The following is a 16,420-nucleotide window of genomic DNA, read 5'->3' as shown; positions in this document are numbered from 1 at the left end:
GGTACTGATCTCAAGAACATTAGACCCACTTATTTCTATAATACTCAGTTAACAAAATGGCATTTTCATCTATACATTGATCTTTTTTAGCCTAACAAGCATCTAGTCAAGAAAATAATCCAGACTTGGTGCAAAGGGGAGATCAAGTTCTAGTCCTATAAAGCTTGAGAGCCAGCCAGTAGGAAGTGCCAACCAAAGAGCCAGCCTAGAGATAGAAGGTGTCTGGAAGACACCCCATCCCCACCCCCAACCCAGCCAGCAAGGCTGAGTGTGTTAGAAACATCGGGAGAAGGAAGCAGAGTAAGAGAGTTCTCAGGAGACGAAGTCAGGGGTATCATGGAAAGCTTTGAAAATTGAGTTAGCTTGAAGATGAGAGGCATTAGGAGGGAGTATCCCAAATCAGTTTTCTATTTGAGAATACTTCTCTGACAGAATGAACACTAGAATGGACTCAGAAAACTAGAGGCAAGGGACCAACTTATAAATTCATTGTAATTCACAGGTAGGAGATGAAGCAGACTGAGAAAAGGACAGCGAAGTGTGACACAGCAAACAGAGTGGACAGGTCAGTCCCAAGAAACATTCTGTGGTCATACTGACCATGCCTTGAACTTCTCACTTGTATTTGTGAAAAGGAGTAGCCAGCTGCCATATGACTGGGAGAAGGGACTCTGCTCTTTTTGGCTTTCTGGGTTGTTTTGAAATACTTTTCAGAAGCCTGCCCTCTTTTCATAAAGCAGGTAGAGATGTTTGATGGCTTTTGAGGCAAAACAGAGTTTATGAGCTTCCTCTGACAGGGCACATTCTGGACTAAGTGCAAACACAACATTTCTCTCCAGGCCTGAAAACTGCTCACTACTGTCTAAGATGATGTGACTGCCCAAAACACCATCAGCCTGGCTGAACACAACTTCTGTTGCTCCGGGGATCTCAATGAATTCCATTGCTGTTAGCAGTGCAAGTTCATAGCGCCTTCGGTCTTCCCTTCTCCTGCACAGAATTGCTATATCTTTGGGCAGATATCCACATTGGAACAGACTGTGACATCTTTCCGCCACATATTTTGTGATTTGTTCTGTTGTCAAGTTGGACTGGATCTCGCACACCCCAGGCAGAGCCTGGGCACACACTGCTTCCTCGTAGGCAGCTTCCCTGAACAATGCCAGTGTGTCTAGAGACATGTGGCTGGGAGGTTTATCTTTGATCCTCATCATTTCTTTTTTCATGACCATTGCTATTTCCAGAGCACAGTGGATCCCATTGGTGACTACTTTTCGAGGAAACTGTGCAGATGGAGCAGGAAGGCCATTGACATCTGCATGATGGACTTGGAAAGGGTCCAAAAAAAGCCAGAAAATCCCATGGTGGAGGTTTTCACTTGCAGTGCCCCTCACCTTTGGGTGGGTGATGCTCCTAGCCTTCAGGAACCAATCACCATAGTTACTGCGGAAATTCTCTATCTCATCCATCACTACATGTTTAATCTTTCGGAACTCCCATTGCATGAAGTTTTTCCTGGTCACTGCTTGGCAAGTTGTTTGTTGGCTGTAAGGATGAAAGAGAGAACAGGATTTCAGGTATATAAACAACTGGAATATCATACATTCAATCCTCTCTGGGCTGGAGTCAGAGGTTAATACACATTTGGATTTAATGATTCAGTAGTGTTCTGAATACTTCTGAACTGCTCTACTTACAGATTACTTGGCAGACAGAATACACAACTGCAAACCCTACTTCTGGAGCTTATCTGGTTATATCTGCTGGTGAAACTTGAAATTAACCCAAAGAGGAGATTTTTTTAAAAAAAGGTTTATTTATATATTCATACAAGAACTGGATACAGGCTAGAAGTATAGGAGGCAAGAGGATTCACCAGATACAGAGTGGGGAGCAGAACAGGCAGATCCACTGAAATACACTGCTGAGGGGAGCAGCAGGCAAGATAGGAGAGGTCTGCTGCTCCATGTGGGTCAGCTCCCTGGCAGGGAATTGAACTTGTACTGCAGTGGCTGTGGACAGTTTCATAGTGCTGTGCTTTAACCCATTGTGCCACCAGCGAGGGCCCCAAAGAAGAGATTTTTAAACATATTTCCATTAGTAGTAGACTTCTGCTGCTTGACAACCCCTAAAGATGATCTCCTTATTGCTAGATGAAATCTCAAGTCATTTATATTTGTTACTACCATTTCTTTTTATCCTTTTCAGAACTAGAGAACAGTCATAATTTTTATATGCAAAAGAAGTATGGGTTAATGCAGACTCCTCTAGAGCAAGTCTTATCTCCCCCACTTGCTTGTAATACAAAACTAGAAAAGTCTGTTTAGATTTTTATATGGAAAATTTCAAGCTGTTGCTGAGTTTCATGACCTGCCAAGTAGGGTAGCAAGTCTATAGAACTCTGCCTCTCTGGAGCTTCTACCCTGTATACTTGGCACTGTTCCTGTATAGCACAACTTAGCACACCAAAGGAGGGAGAACAAATTAGAGGTGACAAGAAACAACCAAGTTTGCTTTAAGAATATATACACTTTTCCATATAAATATACATATATATTTATATATGTAATTTTAACAAATTTTAGTATTTCTTGCCTCATCTAATTTGGATCCAACTACTCTCATTCATTTCTACAGACATTCCACATGCAGTCCTGGGACTTCTTTTCTCATTTACCTTGAATCATAATCATAGTCCAATTTGGACGGTGTGGGCTTCCTGAATAAAAAAATGCACTGATTCTTATCCATCTCTGTATTCAATTCATATTACAGCTTCAACAGATAATTGTTGAATTGAATTTTCTTTGTAATTGGAATGTTTTAAACTTACTATAAAACATAATAAACAACACAGGCCTTAGCTGTGTACGAGGTCTTTCATCATCTGGCATCTAGCTCCTTTCCAACCATTGCACCTGGCACACACCCACGCTCCCTCAACTGCTCTGTTAGACCTATCCTTCTGGTTCTCTAGTTTTCTATACCTGAGCATCTGTATGTCCTATGACTTTAAAACCCTAATTTTGTTTACTTCTACTTCTGACTTCATGAAAGTATGCCCAAAGAGCTCCTTTGCTGGGGACTATTTGATGACCAGCCTCTAGTTTAAGTTAAAATAAGCATATTTTAATGGTCATGCTAATTATACAACACTCACACTGCTTATTGTTTTTGTCTCCTTTACTGGGGTTTAATGTAGTTTTTTTAATGTTTTCCCCTTCTAACACTACATTCACACAGTATCTAGCATAGAAATGATGAGCAAGAAGTTCTGCTGAATAAATAACCTAAGTCAAAATGATATTACCTTCATTTGCTGAATTATGTAAAAACCATGCCTCCCTGGTGGTATAGGGGTTAAGTCTCAGCACTGTCATTGCTATGGTCTGAGTTGGATCCCAGACCAGGGAGCTAACTCACATATAGTGCAGCAGAACTCTCCTGTCTCACCTGCTGCTCCCCCTCAGCAGTGTATTTCAGTATATCTGCCCCCACTCTGTCATGGGTGAATCTTCTCAACACCAGTACTCTGGCCCACACTCCAGTTCTTCGACACAAAAATAAAATCTTTTTTAAATTCCTGTACTAAATTAAATATTAACGATTTAAGTCAAAAGCAAATTAGCATGTCTTCTTAAATTCTTGATTCAGAAAAAGTCAAACAAATGAAAAATAATTTATAAGCAAGATCAAATGGCGTTTACATTCAAGTTCCCCTAGGTAGGATGTCTGGTTAACTGAAATATACTCCATGTCTTTAGAGCCGTAATAACAAAAAGCATTTAAAACAAGGTAGGTTTATCTTAACTTTTCTTAAATTTAAGGATACAGATTGTAGAAAAAAAACATTTTTAGCTACATAAATTTAAAGTTACAATGAGAAGTTTAAACTTTAATCCAGAAAACCAGAAAGACCAGAGTGGCTTCACCCAGGCAGGTACTTCATTGCCTAAAAGTGACCAGTTGTGGCCCAAATATCTGATCCCTTGGAAATGTGTGTAGAGTTTCGGCTCTTGCACTTTCACAGCCAAGGCATGACAAAATCTCAAACTAAATCAACAAAGTAATGGCACGGTTGAAAAGATGACTAAATGTGTTTCTTTTGTTTAGTAAAACTCTTACGCCACATAATTCTTCAAGCAGTCACTTTCACAGACATAGAGGATCTCCTTTGACTTGCAGTGGAACAAGTCCTTAATCTTCTCCATGACCCTCACAGCGAGGGCTGTCCTCCTGGTTCCTGGAAAGCAGTAGACAAACAATTCTCGTGTCTCCTGGAGGCTCCCGGAGAGCAACTCACACTGCTCTGCTATGAGCAAGTTGAAGAATTCACAGCCCAGTTGGTCACTCAGAAGAGATCTCGAGCCCAGCAAGACCACAACGAGGGCCTGCAGCACACCTTCCATTTCATCCTCACCAGCAAGCCTGTAGGACTGGGGATAATGCACTGGGGTTTTGTGGGGTGTAGGCTGTGTGCTGCGCAGGTGTATCAGCTTTGGAATAACACACACTTTCCCTGTGTAGCCGCCAACAGTTCCCAGTTTTTGCTTTAACTGACGAGCAACGTTTTGGACATACTCATGGTGACCAGTCGTAGCGGGGCCTGTTAAGATTGTATAGAGGACCAGGGGGGTGCTAGGTGCTATAAGGAGAGCATCACACAGAACAGTCTGCTCCTTCTGTAAGCCGAGATCACTAGCCCAACTTCTAGAAAATAGCATAATCCCCCGAGAATAAGGATATATCTGCTTCTTCATCAATTCCTCCAGTTCTCTATAATCTGTAAAAAGCTTCTTACAGAAGAATTCTGGTTTAAATTGAATCTTGTCCTGTGTCACTGAAAATTCAAGGAATAGAAGTCAGTTACTACAATTTGCAAAAACATCATCAGTAATCCTGCAGCGTCTAAGGAAGAATGAGTCTAACATGGTAAAATGTCTGCAAAACAAACAAACAAACAAAAAAAAACCATCCCCTCCTCTCAGACCAGGGCTGTGAAGGGCTAGTTTCTGCAGTTCTCCTACAGGAGAAGGAGACCTGGGAGGAGTCTTCACAGAACACAAGCTCCCTCTCCTCAATCCCAGGTGGTCTACTATTAATGGAGGGTATTCCTTCCTGTTCAGTTTTTTTTTTTTTTTTGTGGGGGGATGGAAACATACCTTTTTGGTGATCAGTGATTTCTAACACATGACAATTTGGGACCCCTGGAGCCACTTGGCAATGTCTGGAATTATTCTGATTGTTACAGCCTTCATAGGACAGCCCTTGCTCAGCAGGGAATTATCAGTAGGACAGAGGTTGAGAAACTATGTTTTAGAAAGAATCCATTGCATTGGAAAGCCAGGGGCAGTTTTTTTTTTTTTTGGTTTGTTTTTGTTTTTTGAGAATTTAGGAATTCTCTAGATTCTCTAATTCTGAGAACAAGAGCGATCTGACAGGCAGCCCCAAAGCATACTGAAGTGCAGCATGGATTTGATGCTGGGAAACAGAAAAGTCACATTATTTCAGAACCATTCGTTATGTCTTTAAAGAGAAAGTTTTGGACTAATTGCTACATATTCCTTCCAAGTTCATTTTAGAAAATAGTTCCCCTAGCTGAAATAAAAAAGGAATACCTGGAAGCAAACGTTGCTGAAGATCTCCCTTAAATTCCAGGACTTTTGTGGGATATGATGGGCTTCTTGGTGCAGAGGAAGTCGGTGAAATCAAGGGAAAGCTATAGTTTGTGATGGAACTGGAAGGGGCTAAACAAACATATGCAAATTTGGTTCAGACAAAAAAGAAAAAGTAAGAGAACTCTTTCCTTGCTTTTTCTCCTGGAGACAGGCATGCATCGTGCTTGAGGCACTCTCACATTTTCTAAGTCTCCAACAGCTCACAGCTGTCATGAAAGGAAGCAGCCTCTGAGTCACACTGTGACTCATCTTCGGCTCATCATTGCACTTCTCTCTTCTGGTGATTTCTAAGGTTCCTTCTAACTCTAATATTCCAGTTCCAAGTCATCTCTAAAAGGAAACGGCTTCCAGGGGGAGTCCAAGAGGGTTAAGTATAGTCTATATTTTTTATAATATGATATTTTATTTTTACATAATTTTGTGCCTTTTCCCATCTCAGTTGTAATCCCCATGGGCTTCCCACCAAGTACAGTATTTTTTAATACTATGATTGTTGTTTAAGTTCCCACTTAAGGTATAAATGGGATAAGTGAATCTCTCTCACTCTCTCTTCTCTCTCTCTTCTCTCACTTATTCTTTCTCTCTTTCACTCCTCTCTCTCTGTGTGACTCTTTCTTATGTGTGTGTGTGAAAGAGAGAGAGAGAGAGAGACTCAAATTTAGAACAAGGGAATGATCAGATAAAACCACACATGTTGTGATCCAAGCTTCTATTATCAAATTTGAAACATATTGACCATGAAGGCAAGTTATAAACTTTATTGTAGCCGCAAGTCTTTTCTTTTCTGATTTGATTACAAATCACCAGGGCTGAATTCGAAGCAGAACTGTAAGGGCAGTGCAAACACTGGGCGCCCCTCCCATCTCATCTGGCAAGTTTCCCCCCACTTGGTGGTGCCCATGTTGAAGACATTGGCTAAAACAATTCAAATTCCAGCAGGTTTCTCTTGAAAGAATTAGTCGAGAGCCCTTCTTAAACAATGCTTCTCTGAAATATGTCTAGCTGAGAGTATAAGTGAGTGCTTTAGACTAGCACTATGAGCCTGCCACATTTTTTCCAACAGGCCTTCACAATATATACAAGGGAATTTTCACTAACTCATAGCAAGGTGGCATATTATAACTTTCCCCCAAATAGAATAACATCCAAGCATTTTTTGACCTCCAAGAGTTCATGTTCTGAGTCTTTGGGATGAAAAACATTAGAGAAAGAACCCAGTAGTGGGAGAACAGTTGTAAGTTGTTGTCTTTAGTTGTAAGAGTTTTGTTCTTTAAAATAATTTACTAGGCTGGCCCTCCCTGGTGGCGCAGCGGGTGAAAGCACACCACAAAGAAGCTTAAGCCACTTCCACATGGGTTCTATCCCCGCCTGCCCCGGAGGTGACCACATGGCGTGGCAGACCTCTCCTGACCCGCCCGCTGCTCCCCTCAGCAGTGTACTTCTTCGATCTGCCTGTTCTGCTCCCCTCTCTGTCTCTGGTGAATCCTCTCACCCTCCGCCTCTCTGGCCTGTACCCCAGTTCTGTACGAATAAATAAATAAATCTTTAAAAAATAATAATAATAATTTACTAGGCGCCTCCCTGGTGCCTAGGGGTTAAGTCTCAGTGCTATCACTGCTATGGCCTCCATCTCCACGTTAGGGAGCTAACCCACATTTGGGGAAACAGACTTCTCCTGTCTCGCCTGCTGCTCCCCTCAGTAGATCCATCTGTTCTGCTCCCCGCTCTGTCTCCTGTAAATCCTCTCACCCTCCTGCACCTCTGGCCTACATCCCAGTTCCTATGCAAATTAAAATATCTGTCAGAGGCAGAAGAGGGGTTCCTCCCTGAAGACTAATGTCTTTACTTCCTCTTTACCTGGTTGAATATCCAGCATCTTGGTCACCCACTGCTCAGTTGTCAGCCTTGAGACAGACCCATCCTTGATGATCCAGGAATCTGGGGCCTCTGTGAATACCACACAGCAGAAAGGCTCCACTTGAACCACGCAGACGTACCCGTACAGAACATCTCTTTGGTACACATTCAGTATCTTGGTAGTGAAATTCACCTTTGGCTTTTCACAGCAAAAGTGGAATATAGGCAGTTTTTCTATGCAGTTTTTGATTACATTTTTTAATACGTCAGGGCTCACTTTTTCGCTCTTACATCCAAACACTTCCTTGCTTTTATCATCCACCCCAATAATTAGATATCCCCCATCCGTGTTGGCAAATGCAGAAATGTAATGAGGCAGCATCTCTCTAATCCGAGGCACAATCTTTTTGGTGGTGAACCTTTTAAACTCCACATGTGTTGATTCGGTAAAGCTGAGTTTCTCCTTATATGTGAGTCTGTCCCTTTTAAAGAATTCTGTGGCAGACATTCTCATACCTTCCTCTTCCTGAATGCCTCTGTCAAGAACTTTCTGAGACTCCAGTGCCCTCACTGTTGACCTTCCTCTCTGGGCTCTAGACTGCTTTTCTCTGAGAAGCTCCAGGGCACTGCTGGCACTCAGGTTGATAGCAGAAGTCACAGCCCTCTGATACAAATTGGAGCGCAAGCTGCAAATCTTTAGGGGGAGGCTGAGAACATCTGGGGTCCATGACTTCACAAAAATCAGGAGATAGTGCCTGTGCTGCATGTAGTCAAGGTATTTCTGTGACCCAGAGGGAAGGAGCTTTTGAAAAGATGTTTCCAGATCCTGCCCCAGCCCATGGTATCCATAACTGTAGGTCTTATCGTCAATCTCTGCTTTGATCACACCCCCTCCAGAATTTAACAGTGCACATGTAGCCTGGATGATTTTGGAATTCTCACTTCTTTTCAAATAGCTATTGCTCATCTTCCTCCTGTTCTCTTCTCCAAAAGTGACTCTGCCCACTTCCACAATGATCTCAGGATAGACCATCTCGTTGTCAGTCTTAACACTCTCCATTGCCACAGCCCCTCTCTATTCCCAAAAATAACAGAAAGGGGTTCCCGTAAGTCATGAGGACAGAAAGTTTGTTCTACATTAACACATTATAATTTAAAACAAATACAATATTTTTCTCAAAACTATGAATTATTAGAGATACATTTTTACATTGTAAACAAGTTTCGATACCACTATTTTCTAAGAACTTAGTCAACATCCTGAGCTCTTCCAGCATAAACAGGATAGATGCTTAATATTTTGCCATAATGGAAAATTTATATTGCTGAAATTTTTAGCTATTTTTCATTTTAAATGAAGGAGTACCCACAGTAAGCCCAGATATATAAGGTACAGGTTGGCATAAAAGCCAAAGCAAGTTATTAGGAATCAGATGATGCTCTAATTTATAATTTGAAGGTGGGAGGAAGAAAGATGGAAAATTAAGAATATAATTTGGGGGCCCTTCCTGGTGGCACAACAGGTTAAAGTGCAGCACTGCAAAGCTGGTCTCAGTCACTTTGGTGAGAGTTTGATCCCCAGGCAGGGAGATGATCCACATGGCACAGCAGACCTCTCCTGACCAGCCTGCTGCTCTCCTCAGCAGTGCACTTTGTCAATCTGCTTGTTCTGCTCCCCACTCTGTCTCTGGTGAATATTCTCACTGCCTCTGCATCTGGCCATAAAATTTGATATTTTTATGTGCCCTTTGCTGCAGCTTTAAAATCTTTAGCTTGGGCCCTCCCTGGTGGCGCAGCGGGTTAAAGCACTGCACTGAGAAGCTAAAAAACCACTTCCGAATGAGTTTGATTCCCGCCTGCCCTGGAGGTGACCACATGGCGAGGCAGACCTCTCCTGACCCGCCCGCTGCTCCCCTCAGCAGTGTACCTCATAGATCTGCCTGTTCTGCTCCCGGCTCTGTCTCTGGTGAAGCCTCACACCACCCCTGAGCCTCTGGCCTGTACCCCAGTTCTGTATGTACAAATAAATAAATCTTTAAAAAAAAAATCTTTAGCTTACTCCTGAAAGAATGCCAATAAATGCCAAATACAGAAATCTTTTTAGCACTTCAAACATTGTTCTAAGTTCTAAAACAACATTTCTTTGTATAGAGTTTAAAAATTGTCCTTCTCTTCTATTCTTTTTTTATTTATTTATATATGCATACAGAACTGGGTTATAGGTCATAGGTGCAGGGGCGGTGAGAGGATTCACCAGAGACAGCATGGGGAGAAGAACAAGTAGACTGAGGAAGTACACTACTGAGGGGTCAGGAGAGGTCTGCGGGGCCATGTGGGTCACCTCCCTGGCTGGGGTCTCAACTGCAGCTATCTTCATAGTGCTGTGCCTTATGCTGAGCATTAACCCATTGCACTACCAGGGAGGGCCTTGTCCTTCCCTGCTGATCTTTCTATCCTTTAATATGGGATCTCTAAAATTTGGGAGAAAACTTGATCCTTTGGGATACAGTCATTAAGCTGCAATGAGCCGCCCTTTGCTTCACAGACCAGAGAACAACTATTTAACTTGAAACTAGGACTCTGAAATAAATGTTTCAGAAATTATCTCCTTAGATTTTGCTAACTGCAAAATAAAATATTTACAAACCCAAACCAAAATTCTTTCTCTAGAATAAAAGAGCCCATTTCTTTTGCAAAGTAGAAGTCATGTGGGTGTTGTTTATATCTACTCAGAGTGGGGAAAACAAGCAGTTATCCAGGGGGCTGTGCACCGTCTTCTGCTACTAATTTGCTTTGGGTTGCCTTGTCATTTTCTCAAAGCAAACAAAAATCAACCTGGTGAATTGTTTTTTCACATACAAGCATCTCCTGTTGATAAATGTAAAACAGATGGCTGCTTAGAGAAATTTCTGACAATGTTTTATTCATATCATAGAATAACAGAAGTGCTTGAAGGAACTTTAAAGAACTTTTAAAGATCTTCTACTATCTATCTCTTAATCCTCCCTATAATATACCCATTTCCAAAAGAATACTTTTGGAATGCTTGACCATCTCCTGCAATGAGTAATTCACTAACTGACAAATTAGTGCCTCTTTTTTCCCAACAATTGCTAGAAATTGTTCCTTATTTTCAGCAGGAATTTGTCTCCCTAAAATCTATACCTTCGGGGACCCACAGAACAAATCAAATTGCTTTTGAACTGACAGTCCTGGAGGGTCATGATTCCCAAGTCTCAATGACATTACGTGGATGATAACAACTACAACAGATACAAAGTTTTCTGAGATTCTAGTCTCACATCCTTTCCACTCATCACAGAATTTCTCATTTATTGTCCTTTACAAGTTTCTCCTTAGCACTGTTGACCTGAGTCCTTCATGCCCTTAATTGCAAACTGCACTAAAGATAGATTATTTAAAATTCTTTTTTTACCTGATGCTCTTGCTTTTCCTCCGGCTGCTTCAGTTCCACATCTGGCTTTGATGTGAATGTTTGCCTCTGTCAAAGGCCCTGTTGCCCATTGATATCAGTCTGGGAGGAGCAGGAACCCTGCCAGTCGCCCCAAGTCTTCATAACATTGACCCACTGAAGAAAGCTGATAAGGACTCAAGAAAAGCCTATGACAGGGCACATTAGCAGACCAGAGTCTGACGTCTGGGAGTAAAGGAGGCAGTAATAGGGAAACCCACAGTTTTCAAACTTCCTATTTCCATACATCATTGAGGACCTCCTGTCCTCATTACTTTTATTTTAAGCTCTATATTCCTTTTAAATTAGATTGACCTATACATGTTTATTATGACCAGTATTAACTGACTCCATTACCTTCCAAATTGCAATAGAATTGCTCTATTTTATTGACTTTATTCTCTTTATGACTCTATTGGGCACAAGAAGCAACCTAGAAAAACGATAATGATGAGAGACTGGCTATACTTGGGTGAGAGGATTGTAGATGATTTTTCATTTAATATCTTTTTCTTTCCTTTTAAAAAGCTTTTATTATGTTCTCTATAGTCAACAATAAATATCATTTCTTTATATTTATAAAAAAAAAAACAAATAAAAGTCAGTTGAGTGCTACCTCATTTGAGGATGCTGGTTTTATAAAACGGGCCAAACTTCTTCAAGTAGGCTGAATAATGATGATGATGATGGTGATAGTGATGGAGAACATAGAAATGTTACCTCATCAGGAAAGAGAGTTTTGTAGCTGTAATTAAGTAAGGATCGTGAGTTTGGAAGACTATCTTGGACTTGTGGGTGGGCCCGAAATCCAATCCCAGGTGTTCTCATAAGAGAGAGATGTGATAGATACAAAAGAGGAAGAGCAATGTGATCGTAGGGGCAGAGATTGGAGTGTCATGGCCATAAGTGGAGGAACATCAGTAGCACTGTAAACTGGAAGGAGCACACAGCGGAGTCTCCCAGAGTTTCTGGCAGGAGCACAGCCCTTCTGACAGCTTGATCTCTGCCTGGTGAAACTGGTGTCAACTTTCTGGCTGTGAGAGAACAAATTTATTTCGTTTTAAGCAACCAAGTTTGTGGTATTTTGTTACAGCAATCACAGGGACAAGTTTACTTCTTCCCTCTAAATCTAACTGTAAATAACCCTGTTTCAATTTGTTTACAATGAAATGACAGGCTAAAATAAGCATCTGAAGTTTGTATTCCTACAAAGTTCCACTTTGCTGGCATTCATGTTTTTGCCTCTTTCATTGAATAGAGTTTCCCAGGTGAGAGGAAGAATGGATACTATGGTGTATAATCAGCACAGCAACATAATAAACTCAAAGACCTGCTCTCAACTTCAACTTTAACCCTTTTTACTCAGCTGACTTCCAAAGTCAGTCTCACTTGTACTTCTACCACTTATCTTAATTCTCAGCCTCGCTCTCACACTGAGATCCCTTTTTTATTATTTACTTTTAGAAAGATGAAAATGACCAGTTTTTATTGGGTATGTGCTGGGAGCTTGACATACTAAATGGAAAACTGAAATTATCTGTCTCATAAATGCAAGAGCTGAGAAAATCCAGGTCTGTCTCATCAAATGTTCTTAATTTTGACCTTCAGTTTTGATATTCTGAATTTTTTTGGAGCCTTTAAAATCAGAAATCTACCTAATTTCCTCTCCTTTTCTTCCCAGTCAAAAGGAAAAACATAACTTGGGCAAGAGGATTAGGAACTGGATTTTTGTTTCTCCCTTTGTTTTCTTTAACATAGGTTGAAGAACCAAACCAGAGAAGGAGGAGTTATGTGAAAGATGAATAAAGAGACTGGCTTTCTCTTCCTTCTTTAACGTTCCCTAGTTAGTTTAATCTCCGAATATGAAGTTTTTCAGATCAGGGAGAGAATTTCATCTTCACTCTGATACCTCTAAAAAACTGTCCCTGACACAAAGTAACTTGAAACCAGTGGTTTGGGCAATGTCTCTTGGGAAAGTGGTCTGGTCAAGTACTCTTGACAAGTGGCTAAGAACTAGAACCCCCGATTTATTTGAGCTGTGCTTATTCACAAAGCATTTCAGGGTAACAGGCAGTTAAGCACAGCTTTCGTGCAAAAGACACAAACGGTCAAATACCAGCATCCATCTCACCCTCAGTTAATTCAGAGAGATATTTAAAGACTATAACGGCCATAGTGACCAAGAGCACAGCACTCGCTCTTCAGTGTCACTCTGACTCGGGGTAAGTCTTCTAGCTTCTATCAATCAGCTATTCTTTTGAGCAACTTTAGAGTGCTGATCCTGGTTCTGACACTTCCTAACGCGCTTCCAGGTCAGGTCCGCTCCACCCCCTGACGTTCGCCTTGCCTTTCTATTGGCTGCTCCTTGCCCCAGCCCCGCCTCAATACCAGGGTCCACGTGACCGTCTAGTTGCGTCGTGATTGGCTGTTTGCGTCAGCCGCACTGGGCTGTGGGATACCGAGGGACTGGGTGGCGGTGGCGGCGGAGCCCTTGAAGGTGGGTGTTGCGGGGAACGAAAAGGCCGAGAATGGGCTGCTATCAGCCTCCCTAGGCCGGGTTGGCGTCCTGGGAGTCCGGGGCGCGGGGTTTTAGGAGTTTGGAAGGCAGGCTGCGTCCTATTGCCAGGGTCTTCGGTTTGAAACCTGACTCCGGCCTTACTGGTGTTTTCCAGCAAACACGAGAAACTGAATTCTTACAGTTTTTCCTTAAGTTGGTGGGCCTTGGGCCTTTTTATTATAATTTTAAAGCGTTCCACTACGTGTAGGCACTGGTTCTGCGCTGGGCGCTGTTCAGAGCTCCACGAGGTTCAAGCTGGGGGGAGGGAGGGCGTAGTGATGTTGAGGGATGGTCAGCTTCACTTTGGAGGTAAGTCCGTTTTACGAATTGGGCTTTTGTAGTCTAAGCGCTTCGGATTTCCTAGGAAGGATTGCTCTTACACGGGGCACCATTCTAAGTGCCGTGGTGCAGCAAGGCACGCTTCTGGTGCTTTAGGAATTCAGCGTGATGAGGCGGGTTAGGAGAGAAGGGGACCGGAATGGGTGAGTAATTGGCCGCTTGTGTGGTGCCTGCGGTGTTGGGAGGAAAGGTGGACCTTAGAGGGGACGATGACAGAGGGAGTCAGGAACCACTTTGCAGGAAAGTTTGAGTAAAGTTTTAAAAGTGTAAGTTGACGTTCTCCAGATTGAAAGAAGCAGTCGAAGGCACTCCCGGTGGAGCAAAGTGAACTGAGTAAGAGAATTAGGAGAGTGTACATTTTTGTGATTGACTGGAGCACAGAAGGGTGGGAGGAGGGGGTTTGCCCAGATTCTGAAGATAGGTAGGAAGGACTTAATGTTTTGTGTTTTTTTGAAAAGATTTATTTATTTTATTTATACTTACAGAACTGGGGTACAAGCCAGAGGTGCAAGGGCGATGAGAGGATTCACCAAAGACAGAGTGGGGAGCAGAACAGGCCAACTGATGAAGTACACTGCTGAAGGGAGCAGTGGGTGGGTCAGGAGAGGTCTGCCCTGGCTTGTGGGTCACCTCCTGGGTGGAGATCGAACTCATGCTGAAGTGGCTTTAGTTTCTTAGTGCTGTGCTTTAACCCGCTGTGCCACCAGGGAGGGCCAGAAAGACTTAATTTTTAAGGATCTTGAATTCCAGGGGAGGAACGTTTTTTAGATGGAGGGCACAGGTTGATGACTAATGGTCTGGGTTAGTAAGATATGTTAGGGCTATGTGTTACAGATAAACGGGTCAGTTTTGACACATCTTGAACGAAAAGTCAAGCATCCTTGGACCATGGGGAGAAAATTTGAGCCACACTTCCAATATTTTAATGTTAAGATGTGTGTGACATTCCAAGTATGTTGATTGGGGAAAAATTGGAGCAAGAGCTCCATTGAGAAAGCATTATAGTTTGGTGGACAATACAGACTATAAAGTCAGGTACTCTTTCGTTCGAAACTTGACTGTACTTACCACTTTCATGATTTTAGACCAAGCTATTTAAGCCTGTTTTCTCATTTGTAAAGTGTACCTACTTCACATGTAGAGGATGATGAGGTTAAAGCATAACCACTGTAAAACAGGCACTTTGTTCTAAGTTTCCCTCTATAGAGATTAGTTGCTGAATGGCCAATACAGATCAACAACTGTCAGTTTTTTAACTATGGTGTATCACTCTGTTGACATTTCTAGACAGCTGAAGGAAGCATGTGGTGTCTCTAGAATTGTTTAGATATTGTCAATATCATGGTGAAAGGGTGGAGAGAGTCTGGTGATCCCAGTACTTTTTCCAGGTCAGGTATGAGACCTCCAGGGAATGTCATTAGACTAAATGAAAATTATCCTTATTATTCAGGTGTTAATTACCACATTGTTTCCTTTGTTTATTCTTGACCTGGAAAAAAAATTAAGTTAACTTTGTATTTAACTGGTTGTGCAAACAAATCTGATAATCAGACCTCAATTCTCTTTCACCTCTGCTGCTAACTTACTATGCCCTCTGGCATATTATAACCTCTCTAGATCTTGGATTCTTAACATAGACCATGCTGCTCTAAAAATTTTGCGAGTATGCTTTCTATCTTTGTTGGCAGATTGTAAATAAAATTGTACCTACTAAGTGAACTGAAGTTTGCTTTTTAAAGGAATTTTAAAATCTTTTTCTAAAGCTTTTGCTGTAAAACTAGATTACAAATTCCTCCAGAGAGATTCCGGAGATACTGTCATCCTGTGTTTGGGTTTATTACCAAAATCAAATGTCTTCTGAGCTGTAAATGCTCCTCCACTTTCCTCCTGCTTCAAAAACAAACAAACAAAAATGTACCTGAAAATGTGTGCCATTTTGCACAGCAGAGTTGCTTAAACAAGCCATGATGGAAGATAAAATGTTTATTGAAAACCATAATGGAAACTTACTTTAAAAGAAACATTAATTTTTTCATAGATAAGCCCAAGTTTTCTTGGATGGAGAAATGAATGTTGGGCTGCTCTTAGATAATATGAGGTGCAATGCACTGATGCGATGATGAGTGAAGTGTAGTCTGACCTGGTACTGCCATTACTTCGGTTTTGGCTTTGACCAGGGTATGATTCATTAATCTTCTCTCTGAGCTGATTCTGTTTTTCCACATTGGTATGTTCTAATTTAATAGATACTGGCTTTCTTATGTATGAGTACTTTGTAGATGTTGCTTTGAATTACTGATATTTTTGTTTTCCTTCGTAGGTTGAGGTAAAACATCTGGCTTCGACCTCTTCGTGAAGATGCCATCATTTCAATCCTGAATGTCATTCAATTCCCTTATTGACTTATTACATTAAAAATGTTTTTTTTTTTAATTCATTGTGTATTTGTTTTGGGAAGGTTTAATGAAGTTTAATGAGAATTAACTGCCAGTATCTATCGCATTCTTTTTTTTTTAA

General features: G+C 41.6%; 1 protein-coding gene across 1 annotated transcript; it reads right to left on the bottom strand.

Moving 5' to 3' along the window:
• Positions 1 to 710: 710 nt before the first annotated feature.
• On the bottom strand, positions 711 to 8,595 carry LOC101620861 (schlafen family member 14). Its single transcript, XM_004685031.1, has 4 exons — positions 7,536 to 8,595; positions 5,619 to 5,747; positions 4,126 to 4,840; positions 711 to 1,545 (listed from the first exon to the last, which is right to left on the bottom strand). The coding sequence occupies exons 1-4, from the start codon at positions 8,593 to 8,595 to the stop codon at positions 711 to 713; spliced, it is 2,739 nt and encodes a 912-aa protein (XP_004685088.1).
• Between the last annotated feature and the right edge of the window lie 7,825 nt (positions 8,596 to 16,420).

Source organism: Condylura cristata, unplaced genomic scaffold, assembly GCF_000260355.1.
Source record: "Condylura cristata isolate star-nosed mole 26May11 unplaced genomic scaffold, ConCri1.0 scaffold00017, whole genome shotgun sequence".
Lineage (NCBI taxonomy): Eukaryota > Metazoa > Chordata > Mammalia > Eulipotyphla > Talpidae > Condylura > Condylura cristata.
Note: the sequence above shows the minus strand (reverse complement) of the source record. Positions and strands in the feature narration are given on the sequence as shown.